Genomic DNA, 26,141 nt, shown 5'->3' on the forward strand with positions numbered 1-26,141 from the left:
TAAAGCTGAAACTCCAGTACTTTGGCCACCTCATGCGAAGAGTTGATTCATTGGAAAAGACTCTGATGCTGGGAGGGATTGGGGGCAGGAGGAGAAGGGGGCGACAGAGGATGAGATGGCTGGATGGCATCACTGACTAGATGGACGTGAGTCTCAGTGAACTCCGGGAGTTGGTGATGGACAGGGAAGCCTGGCGTGCTGCGATTCATGGGGTCGCAACGAGTCAGACACGACTAAGCAACTGAACTGAACTGATGAGAATGGATGATAAATTGCATTTCCAGTAATTTTGTAGCTCCCCTTGATCTCCCTCCCAGGATCAGAGCTCCATTCCAGGTAAAGGAACAAGAAAGTTCAAACTCCTTTCAGATCAGAGATGACCTACCATCACGTTATTACTCAAAGACAAGTCCCAATATTTTGTGCATTAGAACATCAATATTTTCTACTTGGAAACAAGAAGAAAATACTATTTAACCAAAAAGAAGATGGGCCTTCAGGTGTGAACGAGCTGGCATCCATGTCCACACGTACGGTGCTGGGCTCTAGCCCAAGAAGGAGAGACAGGGCTGAGCAGGGACCTCCAGCTGGACCTGCGGCGTCCCCGGCTGGACCTGAGCAGAGCCTGAGGTGGCTCCAAATGGCCTGGGGCGGGCTGGGATTAGTGTTGGTCAGGCACACAGAGCACCATCAGCACACAGAGGAATCAAGGGCTCACCAGGCCCTGCCAAGGAGGCGATGCTTTCCAACCATCCAGCCAGGAGCCATAAGCAACCGCATCGTGAAGCACCTACACCCACAGAGGCCATCACACCCTTCAGATGAGAAAGATACCTGCGCCCGCTGTCCAGGAGGAGACTCGCCTCAGGCACGTTCTGGCCCCAGAGGAGCAGGACACTCACCGGTCGATGAAGTAGCCGATGACGGGGCTCTCCTTGGTCGTATTGGGGGGCTTCCAGGTCACGATGACGTAGTCCCGGTTTGCGTCATGGCAATGCACGTCCATGGGTGCACCCGGGGCCCCGGTGACCAGGGGGTCAGCGTCTGGGGGGAGGGAAGAGGACAGTGGCCAATGGTCAGCGTCTGGGGGGAGGGGACAGGGGCCAGGGGTCAGCGTCTGGGGGGGGAGGGGAGAGGACAGGGGCCAGGGGTCAGCATCTGGGGGGGGGAGGGAGAGGACAGGGGCCAGGGGTCAGTATCTGGGGGGAGGGGACGGGGGCAAGGGGTCAGTGTCTGGGAGGAGGGGACAGGGACCAGGGGTCAGCGTCTGGGGGGAGGGGACAGGGACCAGGGGTCAGCATCTGGGGGGGAGAGGACAGTGGCCAGGGGTCAGCATCTGGGGAGGGGAGGGGACAGGGACCAGGGGTCAGCGTCTGGGGGTGTGACAGGGACCAGGGGGTCAGCATCTTGGGGGGAGAGGACAGTGGCCAGGGGTCAGCATCTTGGGGGAGGGGACAGGGACCAGGGGTCAGCATCTGGGGGTGGGACAGGGACCAGGGGGTCAGCATCTTGGGGGGAGAGGACAGTGGCCAAGGGTCAGCATCTGGGGGGGGGGGACAGGGACTAGGGTCAACGTCTAGTGGGGAGGGGACAGGGACCAGGGTCAGTGTCTCGGGGGGAGAGGACAGAGACCAGGGATCAGCATCTGGGGGGAGGGGAGGGGACAGGAACCAGAGGGTCGGCCTCTGGTGGGAGGGGAGAGGAACGTGGCCAGGGCCTGGGGGCAGCTGAGGCTCTGACAGCCCCTCAAACCTAGAGGCCCCCCTGCTCACTCCTCTCCCCAGCTTAACCCTGAGGCTCAAATGACTCAACTGTGACCGCTGGTAACCAGAGAGGTGCCCGTATGTGTGACTTTTAAACTCAAAACGTTCTGTCCTCTATCACACATTCAGTCTGATTTTCCATAACTGACTCCAAAGTTGAAGTTCGCCTTCTCCTGATGACCTGTTGTCACATAATGTCAGGTCGTCAAAAACCGACCGATGAAATATTACTATTATCAGGAGGCATTTTGCACACTGGAGACACAGTACCTTAGACACTCGTGTGTTTCAGAGTCCTCACAAGATCTGAGACTTATATTTTTTCCTGCAAGTTGTGACCACATTTGAGTCTGCACCCACATGTCCCTTCCTCAGCCGTTTATGACCAGAGTGCAATTGCGTTTGTTTCCAAATGTTAATTACAGCAGCTCTGAAGGCCAACAGAGCTGTTCAGAAGTATTAATACACTGAGCATTTAATCTCCTGGTGTGGCGTGCATAGTTACTTGGGACCTGTGGCCACTGGACCTCCTAACAGTGCCAGGTGTATACAGTTTCTTGTTCTGTCCCCTCAGCACATTGAAATCTAAGGATTTCTTGACACTAAGCCAAATATTCTCTCTCACATTCAAACTCCTCAGAGAGTCATCAGAACAGTTAAGCCCCCAGCCCTGCCCCCACCGTACGCGCTTGGTTTTCTTTCTGCTGGCAGAGCTGCACAAGCTAGAAATTGCAGCTCCAGTGTATGTTTCTCACGTTGATGAGGTGAAACATCTTGCTGGAAGGTCTGCCCAGAGAATGCAAAGGACATTTTAATGGCATCCTCATAAACATGGCAAAACTCTGTGGAAGTGTCTGAAACCCCAGCCTCGCTGTCTTGAGGGGGTGGGGAAGGTGGGTGTCTGTACTTGTTTTGCATTTTTTTTAAGCTAAAATATTCGCTGATGGTACAGCCCTTCCTTCATGCGTGGATCTAACTGATCTGGTTTGGAAACATAATGTAAGGAGAGGGTCACTCCAGGCCCCCAGAACCTGGAGCCTGAGTGGGCATAAAGGCACAGCAGGAGACAGGAGCACAGGATGGGAGGGGTGGGGGCTGAGCGTCCAGGGCCACGGGGCGGGGGGGAGTCCGAGTGGGCATAAAGGTGCAGGAGATAGGAGCATAGGATGGGGGGTGGGGGCTGAGCGTCCAGGGCCACGGGGCGTGGGGGGCCAGGTTAGGACAGTGGCCACCGGCCACCCAGAATAGACCATGCTGGTGTCCTGGGTGAGGGTGGTCAGTTGTGCCTTGGCCAGGTGGGGTCTGTGCCTGAGGTCCCTGTGCACCCAGAGGCCATGCAGGGTGAGGGCTCGGCGAGGGGAGCAAGGCCCATCATCACAGCACAGGGGACCCTCCCCAGCTTAGACACCCAGGGCCCCCTCCCTGGAGAAGGGCCCAGGCCTCTGCCTGCCACTCAAAACGGAAGAACATTCCTTATGAAACTGTTACGAAGTTTAGATTACATATGGTATATGAATATATGTGTGTATATATATTAATACATATATATGTATGTATACATATATGTGTACATTATATATACAATTTTATCCATTTTGTATATCCCTTTATCTATTTTACATGTAAATGTATATAAAATATGTATATATGACCTATACTTCATGCACACATGAATGTATAGCTGTAAGCCTATAAGGATAGGCACGTGTATATGATATGTAAATGCACACGTTACACTTGTGTCTAAAGATAAACGCTCTTATACACAGCCTTGCTCACTGTGCCTGCAGTCTCCTGAGCTCTGTCCCGCCTTCCACACCTGGGTGGGTGAGGCCCTCCCGCGAGCTGAAACGAGAGGATGAAACGAGACAACACAAGTGTGTCCTGTGTGAACACTCCAGGATGCGGCTGCCCTGTGCTGAGGCTGGTTCTTCCTGCAACCATCCTCAGCTGTCACGAGCCTCAAGGGTGGCAGAGGGGAAGGAGGGAGGTGCCTGGAACCGGCCTCCGCACCAGACCCCGGCCGGGCGTGGCCCCTGAACCGCAGGTGCTCAACCCAGGACTCATCCCCTGGATTCCAGCGGCTTGTCGGCGCCCAGGCAGCGAGCCCTGCCTCCGCCCCAGCGCCACTCATACCGAGTATCACGCTGGTCCCCACCCCCGGGAGCCCACGCACCTCGGACAAACAGGAAGGCGCTGTGGTCAGTGATCCCCCCCCTGGACACGATCCTCAGGGTGTAGAGCCCCTCGTCATCCTTGTTGAGGTGGCTGAAGGACAGTGAGGCCTGGCCTTCTCCGAAGAACATCTTGGTCCACTTGGACTCCTTCAGCAGCACGTCTGCAAGACGGGCAAGGAGACGGGCCTCAGGGACATGCAGGGCCCAGGTGCGTCCGGAGGACAGCGCGCACGGCAGGGCGAGGGGAGGACAGCGCGCACGGCAGGGCGAGGGGAGGACAGCGCGCACGGCAGGGCGAGGGGAGGACAGCGCGCACGGCAGGGCGAGCGGAGGACAGCGCGCACGGCAGGACGTGCGGCGCGCAGGGCCCGGCCCAGGGCGGAGTAGTGGGCGGCTCGCAGCGTGTGGAAGGGGGGACAGTCCCACACGGCCCTCCTGAGCCTTGGAAACGTACCATGAGGCCCCCATAGTGTTCCTTAGACAGTAATAATAACATGCCAACAAACCACAGCCTAAAGGGTACAGAACTAAAAAGGTGAATTTCAGGAGAAGAAATATAAATGATAAAAAAAAAAATCGACACTTGGCATCAAGGAGACACAGGATAAAATAATGAGAAATTAGCTATTATTTTTCATCCGCTGACTCCGTAACATCCACAACCAGAAAGTGCAGAGCGGGCCTGCCTGTTCCGCCCTAATCAGCCAAGACTGTGACACCACGTGGTCTGGGGATCCCGGAACTTAAGACCTAGGCACAGGAACACCTTCTAGCATCCAGGCCAACATCCTCTGGAAATATCAGGAGACCCCTCCTCACGTCCCTGTCACTTCTCTCCAGAAAGGGTAAATTAGAACCTTAGGATTTACATGAGACCTTAAATCCTAACTCAGAACTACAAAGCATAGATTAATCTCCTCTGCCACCACAAAGCATGTCTCTCCCCACCCCTTACCCTCCTGGGCAGTGAAGACACACTGTCCTTTTCCAACCAAGATCACCACTTTCAACGCCCTCAAACCTAAAGCACCCTCGCAGTGGCCACAAGGTCAGCGGCAGCTCCTCTGCGCCCCACCCCCCCAGGGCTGCATCGTCTGTCAGCAGCTTTTTTCCATCAAGCTCTCTGTTATCACCGCGGGCCTGGTTTCCTGGGTACATTTGACAGCACCAGGGGCCAGTACCAGGCATCTGGCAAGTTGTCACAGGCTCTTCTGGGATACTCCTTATATTTCACAGACACCTCGATTTACCATCTTGTGTATTTCCCCAGCTAGGTTATAAACTACCTTATGGACAGGAATGGCATAGGATCCTTTGTGGTAATTCCCATTGTGTTAGGTCCTGGACAGATAAAAGCAGGAAGTTCTGTGACCGAATCCATAGGAAACAAGCAGCTGCCAGAGGTGAAGAAGGTTCTTCCTGCAGTCTGCTCATACACACACATGCACACATGCGCTCTCACATAGTCACACACTCTGCTCATACACACACATGCACATCGGAGCTCTCTCACACACAGACATACACGGGAGCTCACACACACACACAAGAGCTCACACATAGTCACACACTCTGCTCATACACACACACATACACACATGGGAGCTCACATACGCACATAAGAGCTCACGTATAATCACACACATACACACACACGTGTGAGCTTGCACATACACACATACACAGGAGCTCAAACATAGTCACACACATACACACACACACGAGTTTGCACATACATATATGCAAACTCACATACACACACACACTCACACACAGCTGCACAGGGCAGCCCGTGCTGGCGGCAGCATGGGGCAGGGTCCTGGGGCCGTGGAGACTTGGGCCAGGCTTCCTGGGTCCCACTCCCTATCCTGCTGGCTCCCAGAGGCAGGGAGGGGAGGTCAGCGGTTCCTTGCCTCAGCTACCCACCCATAGGGGGCTGACCACAGTCCCTCCAAGTCCTGATGGAATGAACTGGGTCATCAACCTCAGAGGCATCGGACGCGCAGTCCTGGTGACTGTTCACAACTGTTGCAGCCGAGGAAAAACGTACAGAAACAGACGCCTCGCTCTCCCCCTAATCACACGAGACCCTCTCTGTGGACCAAGAACAGCCCTGATGCCTCATCTCTTCCGGGCCCGTGAACCGCATTCCGGGGAAGGTCAAGGTCACGGCAGGCCCAGGCTCCGCCCAGGCTCGCCAGCTCTGCCCCCCACAGCTGTCATGGAGGCGGAGACAGCGCCACGTCAGCGGCAGGTTCGGAGCTCACGTCCACCCGCGAGGCCCAGGAGGAGCCCACGGCCACTCACCGTCTCGGTACCACTCGGCCCTGGGCTGCACGCGCTTCAGGTCTGGCGTCACCAGCAGTGTGCACTTGAGAGTCAGGGTCTCGCCCTCCCGCCGGAAGGTGACTCCGAATTTCTCAATGAACTGGACGTCAAAGTGCGTGTACGGGATCACGGACGACAGGGGCACTGCACAGAGCAGCGGGCACGGTCACGGCCAGGCCAGCAGGCAGAGCAGGTGCCCCGCCACCCCTGTGCCCTCTGCCTCTAACAGACAGCCGTGGACAGAACGTCTGTGTCCCCCAGGTCTCATGTGGGGGAGCTCCTGTGTGATGATATTGGGGGTCTGTGGGTGATCAGGTCATGAGGGTGGGGCCCTGGACAGGATCCATGCCCTCGTAAGAAGAGGACAAGACCAGAGCCCTCTCTCCTCTCAGAGAGGATGCAGCATCCCTCACCCACTCGGTGGGCACCTCGACCTGGGACCTCCAGCCCTCCAGCACCGGGGGAAGGAAGAGTCTGATGTTCAAGCCCATGTGTGATGTTCATTACGATGCCTGCGTGGACTCAGCCACCTCTGAAGAACCAGAAAACCAGCATGGAGTCACATCTGGACATTTGTGCCAAAGGAGGAGGGAAAATCAGAGTGTGCAGGGCGTGTGTTCTCTGACCACCGTGTAAGAATAAGGGGTCTAAACCCTGCACCAGCCCCAAGACGTGCGGCTCCCATCAAGTCGTAGCACCCTGAGCCCCGAGTCCCTGCAGCAACCGTCAGCACACGGACACCAGCCGGGAGAAAGGGCCTTTTGGAACATGGTTTTAGAAAACATCTGATGCTTAGAAAATATCTGGACACATTTTACTGCACAAACAGGAAAATAATCAACTTACATCCAATCGGGAGCCCCACCGAATGGAACGGCTCCTCGTCACCCCGGAACCCTGCAAGACAGCCGGGCGGTCACGGCAGGTGGAGAAAGGGGAGAGAAGGCGGGAGCAGCCCCCACCCACCCCGAGGGCACACTCACTTCTCACCACCACTGCCGCGTTGGTGGACACCTGTCCATGCACGTTCGTGGCCACCGCCGAGTAGGTCGCGGTGTCGTCAAAGTCGGCCCTGGGGGGAAAGCCAGACGCAGTCCCGACGGTGCCCGGGACCGCCCTGCTCGCCCCGGAGGCAAGCACAGCCTTCCTCGAAAGCGGCTCGGCTGACCTGGATCCCTCGTCCGTGAGCAATTTGTTTAAGAACAATGCCAGCTTGTCCTCGGAATGAGGTATTAATTACACACACTATGCCTTGGCTTTGCAGGGAAAAATATGTACTGGCCCTTCCTAAAACCTCGAGTTTCACCCTCGAGGAGGAGCCTGTGTTCCCTCTGGTTCTGTTTTCCTACCTGCTGCATCCGTGGTTTTGTCTTGTTACGGGGCAGCTCCAATGGCCTCAGCCTCTGAGAGAATCACCCCTACTCCCTCCCCACAGGGGCCCTGTGCAGACCTCAAGCACCCGCTGGCGGGTGTAGCCAGGGTGCCTGAACTGGACCTGCCCGAGGCCTTGGGGTCCAAAGAATCACGGGAACGTGTGCTCAGCCCCAGGAAGGACAGTGACCCGGGCACCACAGACCCCAGTTTATCGGGGAGGGGCTCCACACCCCATGTCCATCTCACACAAATTGAAGCTTATTTTCTGGATCTGCACTGTCTTCCCACCAGCTTCCCCTAGAAACGTCAGAGTCGAGAGGAGGGGAGGACTTAAACTAAATGCAGACTCTCTGCTGGTTGGGATTCCCAGGTGGCGCCAGTGGTAAAGAACCCACCTGCCAATGCAAGAGACACCAGAGATATAGGTTCGATCTCTGGGTCGGGAAGATCCCCTAGAGGAAGGCATGGCAACCCACTCCAGTATTCTTGCCTAAAGAATCCCATGGACAGAGGAACCTGGTGGCTACAGTCCATGGGGTCACAAAGAGTTGGACACAACTGAAGCAACTTAGCATATACACACTCTGCTGGTCATTTTTCATCAGCTATTTTGTATAAAAGTCTTCAGTGCCAGACAAGAGAGTCCTGTTACTCTATTAATATGAAGAGAAAGCAGAGTCTCTAAGAAGCTGGGTAAACACACACAAAATCCTGAAAACTGCAGCTTTCTTCCTTCTGCTGCCCCTCCAAGCGTGCGCATCACATGCACGGTGACAAAAACATGGAGAACATTTACTCAAGTGTCACGTTTAGATGCTTCAAGCATCCAGTGACCCAGAGACAAACCGGTTCTTCAGAAGTCCTTTAATTTTATTGCATGTTCTATTCCACCTGGGGCTGAAAATAGTTTCTTTGACCAAAAAGTACACAGTGTCTCCAACAGTAAGTAAGTTAAGTGTTAGTCGCCCAGTCGTGCCTGACTCTTTGCGACCCCCATGGACTGCAGCCCACCAGGCTCCTCTGTCCATGAGATTTACCAAGCAAGGATACTGGAGTGGGTTGCCATTTCCTTCTCCAGGGGATCTTCCCAACCCAGCGATTGAACCTGGGTCTCCTGCACTGCAGGCAGATTCTTTACTGACAAAAGGAGAGCATATTTCAGAACATTTGGAGGAACCCTGGCCCACCCCTGCGAGGTTCCAGTCCAGCCCCAGATGCCAAGCCCACCTGGACAACAGCATCTCCTGCTGGAGTCTGAGCTCTTCCTCAGTTGATTCACAGAATTAGGACCCCGGGCAGAGCTCCCTAATGCATTAGCGCCAACGCAGGTCAAGTAACCCGCCAGCACTTGGCGCTTAGCAGGAGGGACTGGGCTGGAGAGAGGGCACCTGGGACCCAGGGTCCTGGTGCGCAGAAGGCCTGTGCACCCACTCACACGCACCTATCCAGTACAGAGGCTCCACGGACCGTGTGATGTGGACAGAAGCCCACAGCCCCTACAAGTGCCCAGACCTGCTGACTCAGTGCAGAGGGCCCCGGGAAGGCACGCCCGCTAAGGGAGCACACGGGGCAGGGCGGAACTCTGGTTACTTTCATCTGTTTCTTCTTAGACATGTCTCTGTATACGTTTCACCTCCTATGAAACACAGTGGAACGTATACAGATGATGTATACAGATGATAAATAAGCACATGGGCGTGCAGGGGTGCCCATATGTATTTGTTGGCTCTGGTGCAGGGGTGGGCCGCAGGAAGCCTCGTACACAGCGGCACCGCACGAAGGGGCAGACAGCAGGGCCAGGGCGTACAGGACGGAGTGTTCAAAGGGGACCACTCCCCACTTGAAATTTCATTCACAGGTCACCTGGAGACCCACATGCCTGACCACAGCCAGGGGCCTCCAGTCTCTCTCTCCTTCCCGAGGCCACACCAGGGGAAGCCCAGAGTCTTAATTCGAGACTGTCAGAAGCCACACACAAGTGATGAGGGGCAGAGAAGCTTCCTTTCTATCTGGACGACATCCCAGGGCACACAGAGGGGCATTCCTTCTGTCTCAGTTGTTTCAAACGTCATGGGGCACTTTTGCTTCCCAAAGCCTCGATCTGAAGTGTTCCCAAAGCCACCCCAGGCGAGAAACCTTATCTATTTTTTTGGGGGGGGGGGTCACTCCAAGTGGTATGTGGAACTTCCTCAGCCAGAGACCAAAGCCGTGCCCCCTGCAGTGGAAGCGCAGAGTCTTAACCACTGGATCACCAGGAAGTCCAACGTGGTCCATTTTGTTTTACTTGAATATTTACTTATTCACTTGGCTGCACAAGGTCTCAGCTGCGGCACGTGGGATCTTTGGTTGTGGCATTCGAACTCCTAGTTGCGGCACCTGGGATCTATTTTCCTCACCAGGGATGGAACCCAGGCTCGCAGCATTGGGAGCGTGGGGTCTCAGCCACTGGACCACCAGGGAAGTCCCTTGTCTATTTTAAAAGAGGGGCAGATGAAAGTTTAAGCAGGACATGAATTTCTTCTGGGTCATCAGGGCCCATGTCCTCAAACTCTAAGCAGTGTTGACACGGGATTTAAATTTTCACTCAAAGTAAAATTTGAATATCAAAGTCTAAAAATAAAGCGTGAGAAGAGGCCAGCCCTGGAGTCACCCTACAAGGAGTGGGGCGCGTTGGGGTCAGACTGAAACACAATACGTGATGTTCTAAGCGCCTTTACCAAAACGGCAGCAGCATAAAAATTCTTTGAAGAAACAGAACTCACCCTGTGAGTCCCAAGAGAAAGTCTTATGAGCATGTAAAACCGTGTCAATTACAGCTTCAATTCGAACAGTACCGAGGGGGACGAAGCTTCCTTTTCAGCACTTCAAGAATCTGGCAGCAGCAGCCAAAAAATATTCATAGGAGCAAATGTCACTGGGTAAGAGAAGCAGGGCTGGCTCCCGGAGGGGCGGCGAGGAGCAGGCACATTCTCCCACACCTACAGGGCGCGGATCAGATGATGGCAGCTCAGCGGTTTGGAATGAACAGCTGAGCGCAGCTGTCCTGTGTGGGACCTCCCGGCACTTCTTCTGGAGAATATGCTCATTTCAGCTGCTAAGAATGTCCCCACGCGGGTAAGAATACTGAGAAAAACATTAGTCTCAGGAATGTCCTTGTCCCCAGTTCCTTGGCTACTTGCAAGCTGATGCCACCACCAAGTCTATCTGAGTATCCCTGGGTATACTGGGGCCTCACTGATTTAGCTCCCCTGGTTCAAAGCTTCTCTTATTCTCAACACACCATGAAAAGTTGCCGCATGAGGGTGAGTGGGACCTTTTTATACTTAAGAAGAGCTTCCCCAGGGACTCAGATGATAGAGAATCTGCCTGCAATGCAGGAGACCCAGGTGTCATCCCTGGGTCGGGAAGATCCCCTGGAGGAGGGAAAGGCCACCCACTCCAGTATTCTTGCTGGAGAATCCCATGGACAGAGGAACCTGGTGGGCTACAGTCAGGGGGTCGCACAGAATCAGACACAACTGATTAACTCACACACACATACTTGAGAAAGGGAATTTGTTTCTCTTTTCAAAATAATGATTAAAATACAGCTTTGAAATGAAGCAGTTGCTCCCTCAAGCTCACCCCGAGCAGTCCCAGGGCACCCCAGGTGAGAAAGCCACCTCAAATTAAAGCATTCTTCTAAACAGCGGCTGGCCCCTCTCCCTGTTCATAAACTGCATGGCTCGCTGCCTGTGGACACTTCCGGAAACTCTAGGACTTGAAGGAGCGTGGATGCCCGGCCCTCACCGTCCATCAGCCGCCCACACCCCAGCAGACAGGGGACTGCCTGGCCACTCCATCACAAACGCTCCTGCTCCACTCTCAAAACCTTTCCTCGCCCTCCATCCACCCACCTATGTTCCGCCACCACCTTCCCTACGTTCCAGGCAAACTGCCCACCCGCCCTCCTGCCACTCGCAGCGGTGACTCTCGGGGACCCGTCACACCTGCCCTCCCCGCTCTGCCTGACAACAGCCACGGTCCCAGCAGGATGGCTTCAGGGTGGGGGCGGTCGTCTCTGCCCTCCTGCCCTGAGATGCCTGCCGACTGCTGCAGCCCCAGGGCAGTGCCCCTCTTGGGAGCCCCCATTCTTCTGCCGTCACCTGCAGGCCTGGCCCTTAGATGGCTTCTCCCCAAAGACATGCCCCTTCAGCTCACACCCACCCCAGGGCCGGGCTGCGTGTCTGGATCTGGGTGCCCAGCACCGTCACCCTGGCCTGATTCTCCTTTCCTGACGTGCACGGCTCACCTCCGTGTGCTAGACCTCCAAGTCAGGAAGCCAGCTTCTGGTTGCTTTACCCCAAGCTCCCGGACAGTGTGGGGCACACAGTAGGTTCTCAGCCAACAGTGCCAGCGGGGCCTCCAGCTGTTCTAAGCAGCCTCAGCTTTACTTCAGAGGAACAAAGTCATGACTCAACACAGACTTTAATCTTAACTGTAGCCTGTTAGCCTCTGTCCTCATTAACCTGCATAATGTTATGATCTTTTTGTAAAAAATGAAAGCTATGTATTCAGAAAAGCAGAAAGAAAATGAACAGCAGAATTTCACTTTTTGTTAAAAAAAAAAAATTGAAGTATGCATAGAGGGCGAGTGCTGTATAAGAGAAAGAGCAGTTCTGTAAGTGCGCCAGAATACTGACCCCAGTCGCTGGAAACAGGGGTGAACGTCATTATCTTTTACTTATCTGTATTTACTGCACATGTATGCATGCTCAGTCGCTTCAGTCGTGCCTGACTTTGCGACCCCAGGGACCGTAGCCCGCCGGGCTCCTCTACCCACGGATTCTCCAGCAAGAGCACCGGGGCGGGCTGCCGTGTGCTCCTCCAGCGGATCTTCCCAACCCAGGGATCGAACCTGAGTCTCTTAGGTCTCCTGCATTGGCAGGTGGATTCTTCACCACCAGCACCACCTGGGAAGCCCACCTGTATTTATTACATGTTTCCAATTTGTTGTGAGAAAAAAAAAAAGACACGTTTCCTTGAAGAGTGGAACTTAGGGATTGTGGCCCAAACCTGGGAGAAGATTCAGCCCGGCTGGTGGGTGGGCATGAGGGTGTCTCAGCTTTCCCCATGGCCTCACACCTGGACTGGCCGCCGTCGTCCTTCGATAAACCGTCTAAACCACCTACTCCCTTTGTGTCCAAAGCAGAAGCCTGGGCAGAGCTCAGGTCCACACCCCTCAGATGCCACCAGGGAGACGGAGGGACACTTGTGTCTCCCGCCAAGAGTTAACTCAGAAGCTCTGGGAGCGCCGTGCGGAACGTGGAGCAAGCTGGCCTGTGCTCCTATATTTGGGGCCTGGCCACCTGGGCAGGCGTCTGGGTGCTTACCTGTTGATCTCCAGTGTGTGCACACCGTACTTGCTGTCGATTCTGTACTTGCCCGGCTCCCCGGCCTGGCAGATCAAGCTGCCGTCTTTATACCTGAACAAGGAAAGCACCCAAGTGTGAAGGCAGGTGGAAGTTTGGTGCGTGTCCCGACCTTGCTCGTTTTCCATCCCTGCCCCTGCCTGGCCCCACACTCACACACACGTGCACACGCACACACGCGTGCACACACACACACGCATCATCGCCCTGCTTCTGCCTGAGTCACCGCTCACATGTCAGGTGGATGGGCAAGGGGAGCAGCTTCAGGAAAGGTCCAGCACCCCCCTCAACTGTTTAAGAGCGGGTGGCTCTCACTAGACTCAGACAACCTGGGCAACCCTCAACCTGCAACAGAGCATGGGCCAAGGTCCCCTGGAACTTGCTAGAAATTCAGGATATGTCATTCCAAGAAAAAATGTAGCCAAGGTTGGTCAGGCCCTGGTACAGCCTCTGGAAGCCACAGGGTCACCAGGACTCATGTGGAAAGACCCAGCCACTCTGGTCTCACCGGGAGGAGGCTGGACCAGTGGTCCCCCAGGACAGCAGAACCACGGCTCCCAGAGACCAAGGGCAGGCAGCTCCCAGTCTCCCTGCCTATCAAGCAGCCAGAGGAGCCAGGTAGACACTTGTCTCCTCTGCTGCCAAGAGACCCAACCTGGGACACGAGCAAAATGTGTTCTGTGGCCAGACAGACCCCAGGGACCCGGCATGAGCAAGTGGGAAGGAGATGGACAGATATGTCAGCTTAGCAATGCACATCAAAACCAAGTGTCGATGGGCTTAGAGACTTCATCTGTCAGGCTCCAGAAACCCTGCCCTGTGGTTCCAGGGCCTTGGAGTTTAGCGTCTCCACTCACACGAGTAAAAGCAGGACCGTGGGTATCAACGCTGGTCATTTCAGGGAACCTGGTTTTATTTTACTTTATTGTATTTTCCCGGCTGCATTGTGCTGCTTGCAGGATCTTAGTTCCTCGACTCGGACTGGAACCCCAGGCCACCGCAGCAAGAGCTCAGAGTCCTGACCAGGGGACCTCCAGGGAATTCCTGGGTTTCACATAACAGTCCTCTGGACAATCAGTTGGCTCAATTGCAGTGACATGAAACCGCCTGCCCAGGACCCCGGGCGCGTTTACCGCTGCCTTTCCCAGTGGGTCTTGTGTGTGTTGTTCCCTGGAGCGGGTGCCGGGCTCCCTGCACGCGGACCTTCTCCATCCACCCAGGTAAGCAGAAGGCTGCAGAGCCTTCAGAGGGGAGCAGCCGGGCCACCCGAAGGGCACCCACTCACCACTGCACCACGGGGGTGGGGAACCCCTGCACCGTGAAGCACAGCTTGACTGACATCCGCTCCCAGACGGTGTGCGAGCGCAGCCGCACCAGGATCTCGGGCGCCCGGCTTATTCGCTCCTCGAACGAGTGCCGCTCCCAGGCCAGCCTGTCGTCCACCTATCCGAGGCGCGGCACGGTCAGGGTGCTGGGGGGCGCCCCGGGCCCCGGAGCACCCCACGGTCCCCGGACACCCCCAGTGCACATGCCTACCGCGTGATGCAGGCCGTGTCTGCCCGCGTGCTGCAGGGCCAGCCTGTCCAGCTGGTCCCGGGCGTGGGTGCGGGCCACGTGTACGTCCTCCTCTAGCTGGGCCAGCTCGCTCAGGTAGCGCTCCCGCTTGGCCTCCCCGTAGGCAGCCACCATCGACTGGTACCTGCGCGAGCCGCGGAGAAGGGGGCACGCTTACCATGGGCAGGGCGGGGGCGCGCTTACCATGGGCGGGGCCAGACCCCGTCTCCCCAGGATCTCCTGGGGAGGAGAGTTTGTTCCGCGAGCTCCCCTCTGCTTGTTCCCCTCCGCTGGCTTGTTCCGCGAGCCCTGCGTCACACAAAACCCACTCGTCTCCACCTGAGGCTGCCATGTCTGAGTGAATTAAAGACCCAGGTAAAGCCTTCTGAACTAGCAAATTCAGAGTGAAATAGTCTGTATTCCAGAGCACACAGTCGGCAGCTTCTCGGTCTACAGGGGCAGAGAAGTGAGGGGCCCACTCCTTCTGCCGAGGGCTGCCTCCCGTGGGCCCACAGATGACCCCCGACACCCCTGCCCAGCGGACATCCAGGCTCCAGGACGGCTCCGGACACCCTGATCCTGGCTGCCCGGCTCCCATTCACTCCCGGAGACTCGCCCACGCAAGTGGCTCTGTGGGTCTGTGCTGGAGACAGCGGGGGCCTGCTAAGTGGGCTCCCAGAAATGGAGCCTTCTTGTCTGCAGGGATCCCACGAAGTGACAGACACAGCAGTGATGGATCTCTGCACGTGCCGCAGACTGTCCTAGCAAGACTGAAGGATCAGAAGTCCCACCTTGACCTGCGTACAAACTACGAGCATGGGGCTTGTTGATGGCACCACCAGCCCCTAGTGATTTATAATTGAACTGGAATTGCCCGTGGCCCCAAACACCCTCACTCAGGACACTGACAAAGTGTCCCTGCTGGTCCCTGTCCAGTAGGCCAGGACCCCATTCTCCTGTGCCGAGTAATGTCAGTGTCCAAGCTTCTGCCCTAATGACATACCCCTTGGACAGCTGCGTGAGACTGGGAGGCCCACTTTGCCCAGGACAGACAGACAGGCATCAAAGGGACACTGCTAATCGGCTGTATCTTTCGGGAGGACACACCCAGACCCTTTAGAGCACACTGGTGCCGCCTTGGCTTTTATCTCGCATGAAGAGCTCACAGATTAACTCACACTGATCGAGCCACAATTTCGTCTTTCACCAAAGACTGATTTGTCCTGTAGATTAAACTCCTGTCTGCCACAGGACGTAAGGAATAAATATGTGCTTTCAGAAATGCTTGAGGCTAGCAAGAGTAGGAAATCATCACCAGGACTGGAATTCATCTAACTCCTCAAATCCCCCTACACCCGCTCCCCTCTGTGGCCAGGACAGATCGGGAATTGCTACAAAATCTCCACCAATTCTGGCTCAGCTCACCAAAACCTCCAGCTGTACTCAGGCTCACTCTGAAGGGAGGAAGGACCTTGTAGGATCTTTCGCACGGGAGATGTGCACACGGGGTGTGAGAGTAAAACCCTGTGAGGGTCCTAAACGCAGCACCCAAAGCCTGGGTGCTGGGCTCCATGGAGGGCGGGCACAGCCGAGCCCTGTCCACACTGCACCTGCTCAGACAGACTGACTTTCACCCTGAGCTCCAGGGACACAGTAAGATTATAACCAGTCACCAAGAATCAAAATACATTCTTGAGTCAGATTTGCTACTGCAAGAGAGCAGCTTCAAAGGTTTTAGGAAAACTTCCAACAGCCAGAACTGTCACAGAAGTCATTTTTTGCTGAAACCACACGAGTCACAGTAACCGACTCCCTAACTGTTCAAATCAACACAAGTTTACTTTCCTCATCCATTTCACCTTAGGAAACTGAGGAATGGGAACTTACGGGACAAGATCACGCCAAGTTATTAATAAAACTGATGGTTCAAATAAAGATAAAGTGATAAGGCTGGAGTCTTGTCACTTGCTGTGCTACAACTTAAGTAGAGTAGAACTCTTTCTGCAATAATCCAACACATAAAAACCCAGTTTCTTAATGTACACATTTTGAATTGATTCTTTGACAAAATAAGTCTTCACTTGACAATAAAATTAATTTACAGGACAACATTCCCATAAGGCATTTAAAGATAATTCAAATTTTCAAAAATAAAGGCTAATCTTTTCAGCTATACAATGTTTTCATTAAACAGATTCCTTAGTCATAGTGCAACTTTCAGACTGAAACATGTTGACCTAAATCCCTTTTTTCCTTCTGAATTTTGAGTGTTTTAGAGATATAGAGAGAAATTTCTAGAAATAAGTAGAAGGTGAGGAGGAAAAATAGAGCAGATACAAAGCATTCTCGAGATGCGTAAGCACTCTGTTCTTAGAAGATTCAAGTAAGCTGACCACCAGCTTCTTGTGATCTGGGATAATTTTAAGCCCGGCATTCTCAGTCACCCGCCCCATTCCGGCGGCTTCTCCCCATGAGCTGAGCCAGTAGAAATGTGAAGCACGAGGGTCCACAGACCACTCCCTGCAGCTCCATGTCCACAAGGACAGATGGCTGGCATCCTGGCCCCTCTCTGGAAGGTCCCCTGCTTGAGCACAGGCCTCACAGCTGGCCATAAGTAGCCCGAGAGGTTGTTGATGGAAATTTGAAAACTCCAATTCACACCTTTAGGTCTCGATGTTTCCAAGTGTGGCAGTCATGTTCCCTGGGTGGGGAAGTGCATTTAGCAGGGAGGGGACAGAGGCCTGAGGCCAGCCCAGCTCTGTCGCGGGGAAGCAGACATGGGTCCCCTGGACCACAGCGCTCCCCTCTGCCCGAGGGTGCAGAAAAGCCACCCTGGTCGCTTCCTTGCAGGGACCAGTGGAGACGACGGAGGTGCAGAGCAAGACGGGCTGAAAGCAGCCGCTCGTGGCTTTTGCTGCAGCAGGAGCGCCCCCGCGTCTCCCAGGCCCCTCCAGCTCTGCCCCCACTCTCTGACCACACAGCCCCTGGTCCCGGGCTGGGGCGCCGAGTGTGGCGGTGGGGGGTTGGGGGTTACCTGCGCTTCCTCTCCTGCGCCTCCTCTTCCAGCGCACTGCTCATCCTCTTGGCGCACAGCCGGCAGGTGGTCCTCCCCAAGGTGGTGTCCCCCAGGCTGGTCTCCCCCAGGGTGGTCTCCCCCAGGGTGGACTCTCCCAACGCCGCCCGGCTGGACTCCCTCTGCGAGGACGACTTCCGAGTGACCGATCTCTGCAAAGACGACTGGGCGGAAGCGCGCCTTGGTGCAGGGGAGAAGCACAAACGTGTAGTTACAAACAGCATCACTCTTTCCATCCCCCCAGCCTCTCCTCGGAATGTACGGGCACCCACGCCTGTGGGCACGCCTGTGTGTACACACCTACCTGCTCGCGCGTGCACACGCTCAACCCCATGTGTGACCTCCTCCCGATCTGCCCGTGTCCACCCCCAGGGGCGCCCCCTCTCCCCAGACTCAGCTCCCTGCCACCCCTGCCAGCCCTCTGGGGCCAGCAGGTGCCCGCCAGGCCCTTCTGGCCTGAGGCCACAGTGATGTCTATCTTAAGAGATTTGAAGCTCCCCAAGGCTGCGGGGAGGGGCAGCGAATGTTTGGCTCTGTTTGTTCCTGGGATGGCAGCCGACCACAAGGGCCACAGGCAGCTCTAAATATAGGGGCCGCGGAGCTGAAGCCAGGGCCAGTGCCAGTGTCCGTCTCCTAAATTACCGCCGCAGGAGCTCACTGATGAAGCTGCAGCCGGACACCAGCCCATCAGACAGACAGCAATCTACCTTCTGCCACCTTTGTCACTAACGTAGCAGTATTCTGAGATCAGCTTCCATCCAAGCATCACTTTGCCCCTACACACCTCAGTCCCACCGGCATTCCCTTCCACGGAGTTCCTTCTCATGGTCCTTGCTTCTGGGTGAGCTTTTAAATTCTAGTTCTGGAAAACGTATGAAGGAAGATCCCTGCCTCATGAGCTAAACCCGGGGCTCAGACAGAGCCTATCCAAGAGGACCTGCTGGGACCTGCCAGGATGTCATGCAGTAGCCCCAAAGCTTTCTGTGCAGCTGGGGCTCCCAGCTCCCTCTCTGCTCTGGACACGAGCATCGGGGATCACAGCCCTCCCTGAACCCCCAAACCAGTTCATCTCTGGGCTTTAGGAAGCCTCCAAGGTCAGACACAGCTCATACTCGAGATCGGCCGCCTCATCAGTGACTTTCAACTTACTTCTTTTTCGCTGAGTATTCATCCAGAAGGTACCTTGTCTGGATATTGCGGTACGACTGGTCAAAGTGCTTATGTCTCTTTTGGTAGAAGGGCACAGCAACGAGCGACATCTTGGCAACTCCTGCAGGAAAGAGCAACAGGCAGAGCTGAGGCCCTGAGTTTCCACTGACCAGGCTGCTGCAATTCCTACAAGAGAATCAACAACTAACTAAACCCTCCCTAAAAGAAAAGAAGGGAACAAAAGGAAGATTCTATAAGAGGAAATAGTGTTGGACACCTATTAGGTCCCCCAGCACCTGACTGCCTTTCTTGTTTGAGTCCATAAAAAATCAGAAGACTGAGCTACACTTTCCACTTAATTAATACACTCACCCAGTGTATACAGATGACCTAGTCTGTTCAGGCAACATGGAAAGCAATGTGAGTGATAAGGATAAAAATAACTGAAGCACAGGTCAAAGAAGTACACAAACAGTTAGAACCCGAGCGAGGAGGAGACAAAGCAGAGAGAGGCACGAAACCCTCCGGGAAGTGGGGTGGTTGCCGGAGGGGGGCACGTGGCCCTGGAGCGCAGCAGTCAGCAGCCCCCAAGAAGGCACCGTTTGAGAGGGGCCTTTCCGGGTGGGGAGGTGACGGCGGCCGGAGGGCGGGGGAGGGCATCCCTGGAGCAAGGCGAGGCAGGACACAGGGTCGCAGGGTCCCAACAGGAGAGCTTTCACTCTGCAAAGACCACAGCCACGTGTGGAGCGTTCAGCATCTGCGCAGGGGCTGAAGCCACTCCTGATTGAAGGGGCCTTGAGAAAGGATCGTGTCTCCAGGACACACCCAGGCCCACCCCTCCAACAGCCCAGCCCACTCATGGGCGACCTGTCAGCTCACTTCATGGAGGGAACAGGCCTGGGGACGGAGCCCAGCTCAAAGCCTGAGGGGTGCAGGAAAGTGAGTGTTTCGGCTAAATTCTCCCCAAGCAAGAAGTCTGCTAGAGCAGCGGTCCCCAACCTTTTTGACACCAGGGACCAGTTTTGAAGAAGACAGTTTTCCCACAGACTGGAGGGGTCAGGGTTTGGATGATTCAAGTGCATTAGATTTATCATGCACTTTATACCTATGATCAGCTCCTCAGATTACCAAGCATTAGATCCCAGAGACAGGGCCCGCCCTGTGGCAGGAGTGTGGTGGTCTGAGGCAGGGCGTGTTAGCGGCGTGTGCTGCACGTGCCCGCCAAGCCGGGCTCTCTGAGGGGAGCAGACAGCATCCCCCAGGCCCTGTGGTTGCTGACCTCCAGACAGAGGGGCTTAAGGACCCCCCGAACCCCAGTCCACTCTCATCTTCTGTGTTCAAACTGGAGTGATCTGGCCCAGAGCACAGCCCACAGGACAGGGTGAAAATCGAGGGGCAAGCGTGGGGTCCTGCCTGCGGCGGGCCCCCCACTCCGCACCGCCACCCACACTCCTGAGCAGAGGCTAGGAAGCCTTCCAAACACAGGGTTTGTTCCTAGTCTGTGACTCACAATCAGGTCCCTTTAGTCTGTGATCTCCCAGAATCGCGGAACTGCAGAGCTTGGAAAGTCCTTGGGGGTTAGCCAAGCTCCTGCCCTTGGGGGAGGATGGGCAGGCGCCCCCATGGCCAGAGAGGGGGGTGATTTCCCAAAAGCAAACAGAAATGCCCTGTGTGCACACAGAAGCATACAGAAGACCAGGTCCAGACACCACCAGACTGCTCTTCCTGGGCCTTTTATACTTTTCTACACTAACTCATCTCCAAATTCCCTACTAAAGGCCAGCTAGTCAACCAACCACCACGGATCCCTGGGGTCCAGCGTGTGGCACATGGTGTACGTCTGACTGTAAACACACAATGGAAACTTCCGCCTAAGGGAGCCGATGCAGACGCAGCCCCTCCATCCCACCCAGCTCTGAAAGAGGTGCTGTGACTCTGAGGTCAGGTGCGCAAGTTCCGACACCTGCAGCCCTGGGAGGGACTTGACCCTCCAGCGCTCTGCGTGGCCTTGGCGCTCTTGTTCTGTCTCTAACCCGGACCTCCGGCTGAACGTGCACGCTCCGCAGGGAGGAGCGCACGCTGACACCAGTGGCCGTCTGTGCCTGGCACACTAGTGTCTGTTGTTATCGAGCTTGATTGTGTAGGCAGGACGGGGCATCTGAAAGCACACGCTTATCATTTTAATATCTGCAGTCCCTCAACTGCATCCCTGGGATTTTCCAGGGAGTGACTCAGAGCGAATCTTCAAGGAAAGTTTCCCCTCTAAGAAGGCACACATTCCATCTCTGAAAACGGGTCGCTGAGTCCATGTGTTGGGGGCCAGGGGTCACCATTCGGAGCCAGTTTCATCTCTGAGATGCCTTCTCCCACCGGCCGTGCGCTTGTGGGGAGAATTCCTACGGCAGAGAAGCCCAGGGCGCCCTGCAGCTGCTGCTGCACCAGCGTCCTGGCCCATTGTGATATGTACATGTCTCTGCTGAGCCACCCGTCAAATCTGTCGCCTTTCTTGGCAGAGGGAAGAGTCCAAAAATGGCCAAGGTGACAGGGGAGAATAAGCTGTCAGGATGTGTTCAGAGTGTAGCAGTAGCGCCCCAAAGAGGCAGCCGCCCCTTGGCAGGACCCCGGTCCTGTTCAGAGCCAGCGCTCCATGGGCTCTATGTGCAGTGGGCACCCAGCTTGTGCTGGGCTGACGGGTGGCTGGCAAGCACACCCTCTCCTGCTGCGGGCGAGCCCTCTGCGGTGATGGGGACACAGGGCTGGAGTCAAGTGCTTGCCCTTCCCCTGTTCTGACTGTGGACTTACTGGAGATGCGTCCCCCAGGACATCGTGGGCCCACCGGTACCCAGCCCCCAGCCCACGAACTTCTCTGCTCACTGAGTAGACATCCTGCCCAGAGATCCAGGAGGTTCCCCCACATCCATCCTGCCCACAGCAGGCGCACCTGTCCGTGCCAGCCAAGCGTGGACCCCGGCTGGTTGAGTCTCGAGGATGGAGAGGCCTTGGGGATGCCTGCTCCGGGCTGCCAGCGAACTCCTACCTTTGTGCATGCGATCCATGCCGGCGGGACTGCCACACAGCCAGAAACCCACGCCAGGCCCCGTGCAGGCACCACTCAGTGGACCTCGGGTTCTAGAACCTGCCCAGCTGTGCCCGTCCCTGCCCGCCCAGGGCCTGTAGATGGGGGGAGGATGCCCATGGAAACGAGCCCTGCAGGCCCAGCCCCTGCTCCAGAGTTGTAGCCCCAGGGTCTCAGGGGACCACGGGGACACAGCCAGCTGCCCTCTGGGGATCCCCCAAGAGGAAGGGGTGACAGCCTGTTTGCACAGACCTCCCTCCGCTTTCTCCTCTTTAGGAAAACAATCCCTTCACTGACCCCTCAGCCGCCCCCAGCACAGCCTAAGGGAGTGAGTCCCAGGGGAGGAGGCATTGGGGCCAGAGCCCAGCTCTAACCCCACCGCCCACCCAGGTCAGCGTCTTTCACGGAGAACACAGGGGCTGGGGGAGGGGGCAGGGCACATTGGGCACACCAGCGGCCCAGCTCTGTGACCGCCAGAGACAACACCCCACTCTGACCACTGACCGTCCTCCATACTGAAGGCGCACAGTCAACAGTCAACCGTGGTCAAAGCACACGGGGTTCGCTGTTTACAACTGTGAGTGAATGTACACAGCTCGAGCTGCGTAGTCTCCTTCTGTCCCGGTTTGAGTCTCGACCTTTCCTGCGAGGAAGCCATCTCAGGTGATGAAAATAAGCCGCCTGCTCCTGGGCTCCCGGCAGCAGAGCCGAGCGTCCGTCTGACCCAGAGCCGCTGCTCTCCACCCACGGGTGCTCCTGACACGTTTGGGGGTCGTGAGCCCGAAATGAAACACGAACTGGACGTGCCTCCGTGGCGGGCTCCGCCCTGGTCCCGTCCCGTGAGGACGGACCGGAGTCATCACCCATGTCCCCAGAAGGACTTTAATCCGTGGAAACATGTCCATTTACTTCCATACAGTAAAAGAAAGTGTGGTTTGTGCAGCTCAGAGTCCACGAGCACAGCAGGTGAGAGCGCCTCCGGAGAACAGAGCACACAGCCGCCCCCACCCGGTGGAGCCGGCCCGCCCCACCCCCCACCCCAAGGAGCCAGCCCCCACCCCCACCCCAAGGAGCCGGCCCCCACCCCGGTTCCCAAGATACGGACTGCTTTCCCTGAGGCTTTCCAAGCTACTCAGCCCAGAAGTCAGTGTAACAACAGAGCACAGAGTAGCCCTTCAAATCCTCACTCCCCGACCCAGCCTGACGCCTAACGTCTGGCAGCCAGTTTTTCAAGTGTTCCCCAAATAGCCTCTGAGCCCCGGGACTGAATGTCTTAGCAGTTCCCTCCTTGCTGCTGCAGTCCCCGGGAGCTGGTCCACACCGCCCCGGCGCTTAAGCAGGATCACATTAGACGGAGAAACAGGATAAGGCGCTGCTTCCTGGACAGGAGCGCTGCCCTCTCCAGCAGCCCAGCGGCCTGCCGCAGTTCTCACAAATGGAGAGAACTAGCAACAAAGGAGATTACCCAGAGATTTCACCCCACAAACTTTACCCACTGGTTTCCTTGTCTCCATAAGAACACGTGGGCCAAGTTCCCTAGTTCAGCGTGAGCCTCACACAGATGCCCTACACATACGGCCCAGCCTCACTCTAGGACAGAACTCTAAATGAACTTTGCCCCGAGTGCTCTTGGAAGCCTGTGTGTTCATCAGGGCAGGACCTTAGATCAGGAGGTGGGGACAGATCAGCATTTCTGGGTTTCTTTGGTGGCACCGTGCGGCATGGAGGATCCTCCCCGACCAGGACCAGGGCTCGAGCCTGTGTCCTCCCATGGGATTCCAACCACTGAGCCCCCACCTTCCTGCCTCGATGCTCCCCCCACCACCCTGGACCTCCCGGGTGTCGGCTTCCAACCCCACTGCCGTCCTCTGGGGCAGCGTTTCAAGAGCATGACCAGCACTTCGGCTCTCTCAGGGGAACCAAGGAGGAATTGTGCAGGCTCATAACGCACGGAAGAGCTGGGGGAGCAGCCCGCTGCTGTGACGGGAGCTCTTGGAAACAGTGACAGAAGCACGGAGCTGTCCCCTCCCCGAGACGCTGCAGTCCGGGTCAGAGTGCAATGGCCCTGGGTTCTCTTTTTCTCTTAAGAAAATATCCAGCTTTATTTCACACCACTTCAAACCTGCCCTCTCCTGCCAGAGGCTCTCATTTCTGAGGCTCCAGAAAATTGCAGACATCCATCAACCGACTGGGGAACCTGGAGATGCTGCAAAATCCAGGCTAAGGTGCGAGGGCTGGGACAGGCTCAGAAGTGTCTAACAGCACAGAAAGTTTCAAATCCTGGCACAGAAACTCAAAGTTTGACTCCAACTCTTGGCTGACGTTTGTCTGCGCCGAGTGGACTGCTCATGTTCACGTTTCTTCCCCCGATACCCACTGGGACTTTGAATGCGGTCAGCTCCTACCCACGCCTCACTCCTCCCTGCCCAGCCTCCCACAAGCAAAGGAGAGAAGAGGAGACTCACCGCAGGAGGGGCTGGCCAAGGGGAGAGGGCTCACAGGGCCGCAGGATCTGCTGGGACAGCTAAGCACGGCTGCCTCCCGAGGCCCGGCCGCAGTCCATTTATGGCCGAGGAGATGCTATTTATAGACCCTGGGACGCCTGGCCCCATGGGGCTACCTGTGTCCTAAATCATTAGCCTGATCTCTGGAGGGAAAAAGTCCAATTCAAGTTGGAAAAATGGAAACGCTGAGAGCACCCGCCTGCACTCAACAGGTGTACCTTTCACACCCAGGAAACCGAGGCAACTGACCCAGAAAAGCAGCATGGGCCCGACCCCCTGCCCGCCCGCCCTCCCTCCCTCCCCCACAGCTTCCCTCTGCACAGGGGTCCACAGACCTATTTCCAGCACTTTTGAGCTAAAGTCTCCCTGGTTCATGAACAGACATCCCGAGACAGCTCTCTCGCAGAGAGTGGACTGCAGCAGACACTGAACCGTTTGGGCTCCAAACCCTGAGAAGGCTCTGAGCCGTGGGTGCAGGGAGGTGGCCTTGAGGGAGACAGGGGAGGTTCTGGCTGGGTTTTTATTTCAGAGATGACTCCGGCTGGGGGTTTTACCGCAGGTTTCATCCTGGGGTTAATTTACCCAGAACTTCCACCTAAAAGAAGACCCATGCCTAGTCGGCAAGTTACGTCTTATTTATAGTTATTACCACAAGCGTGTGTGGCATCTCATCCGCCCAGATGACTGCAGGGTGCCCATCGTTTCTTGCGGCCCGAGTCCAAATATAAATAACACACGACTGGCACGATCGAGCCCCGGCTGCCACCTGGCGCCTGGCGCCGAGAGGAGGGGCAGCGGGGGACCCCCGTCTCTGAGGCCCCACCCAGCTGCAGCACCAGCCCCCAGGCTGCTGGGCCGGGGGGCCATGTCCCCATCTGTTGAGTGGTAAGGATTTCTCGAAGTTATAGCACAGGACCAACACTGATGCTCAGTTCAGAGAAAGCTGTTTGAATGCTTGAAAAAAGTAACATAATATTCTAAGGGTTTTGTTAATTTCCGTATATTCTGTCTCAGAAAGCAGCAAAAGAAATGTTTCAACACAGTTTAGAGAACAGGTGTCCAGCTGGCCAGACGTTGGTGACTGTCTTACATTGCAGAGGACGAAGGCCCCTTGAAAGGAGGCTCCAGGCTTTGGCGAGAGAGGGAGGCCCAGGGCCGGGCGCAGTGGCGCTGGGCACGCATGTCAGCCTTCACCTCTGCAGAGGGTCCCCACCAGCAGATGCTGCCAGCAGGAGCCCTGGAGAGCCGGCCCCGAGCCCAGAACCCAGCTCTTCCCCCAGGCGGGTCACCCCTCTGCTGCTGAAGGCCTCGCTTCTCACTGAAGAACGTTATCCTGCCATTCTTAACCGCAGCTCACCAGAGCTGACCCCTGCTGGGCCCGTCCTGAACCTGGAGACTGGGCGCACGCCCTGCAGATGCCACCTGACAGGCTACATGACGGGGGACAGGGATCTGTGCCCATCACACCCCCTGTGCATCCCGTTCCCTTCACGTTGCTGGCCAGCCTGCATGGGGGCTGCAGGCTTTCCCCTCGGGCTCTGCCTCCTGGACTCTGCCCCCTGGACCTTGTCCTCGGGACACAACCATCCCACAAGGCCACTGCTCCACTGATGCAGGCGTGTCCTAGAAGAGCTCCACAAATACCTTACCCAGGGACCCCCTGCTGGTCCAACGCAGGGGGTCCACTGCTCACCCTCACTGGGTCTGTTCCCTCAGGCTAGCAAAGCTGAGG

General features: G+C 56.1%; 1 protein-coding gene across 3 annotated transcripts in view; it reads right to left on the reverse strand.

Annotated features, from left to right (window-relative positions):
• Window positions 1-24,880, reverse strand: part of MYOM2 (myomesin 2) — a 64,435-nt gene extending 39,555 nt beyond the window's left edge. The window contains exons 1-12 of one of the 3 annotated variants that reach the window (XM_006064795.4): window positions 24,745-24,862; window positions 24,371-24,552; window positions 18,830-18,950; window positions 17,642-17,860; window positions 14,590-14,752; window positions 14,339-14,496; window positions 13,015-13,107; window positions 7,252-7,340; window positions 7,115-7,165; window positions 6,248-6,412; window positions 3,940-4,101; window positions 903-1,044 (exon numbers count right to left, since the gene is read on the reverse strand). In XM_006064795.4, the coding sequence (XP_006064857.4) occupies window positions 903-1,044; window positions 3,940-4,101; window positions 6,248-6,412; window positions 7,115-7,165; window positions 7,252-7,340; window positions 13,015-13,107; window positions 14,339-14,496; window positions 14,590-14,752; window positions 17,642-17,860; window positions 18,830-18,939 (1,352 nt within the window). In that variant the 5' untranslated portion in view covers window positions 18,940-18,950; window positions 24,371-24,552; window positions 24,745-24,862. Of the gene's footprint in view, window positions 1-902; window positions 1,045-3,939; window positions 4,102-6,247; window positions 6,413-7,114; window positions 7,166-7,251; window positions 7,341-13,014; window positions 13,108-14,338; window positions 14,497-14,589; window positions 14,753-17,641; window positions 17,861-18,829; window positions 18,951-24,370; window positions 24,553-24,744 lie in introns of all 3 variants that reach the window. The other 2 variants (XM_044939012.2, XM_044939014.2) reach the window with 2 other exon arrangements.
• Window positions 24,881-26,141: the final 1,261 nt, after the last annotated feature.

This window comes from Bubalus bubalis, chromosome 1 (genome assembly GCF_019923935.1).
Source record: "Bubalus bubalis isolate 160015118507 breed Murrah chromosome 1, NDDB_SH_1, whole genome shotgun sequence".
Classification (NCBI taxonomy): Eukaryota; Metazoa; Chordata; class Mammalia; order Artiodactyla; family Bovidae; genus Bubalus; species Bubalus bubalis.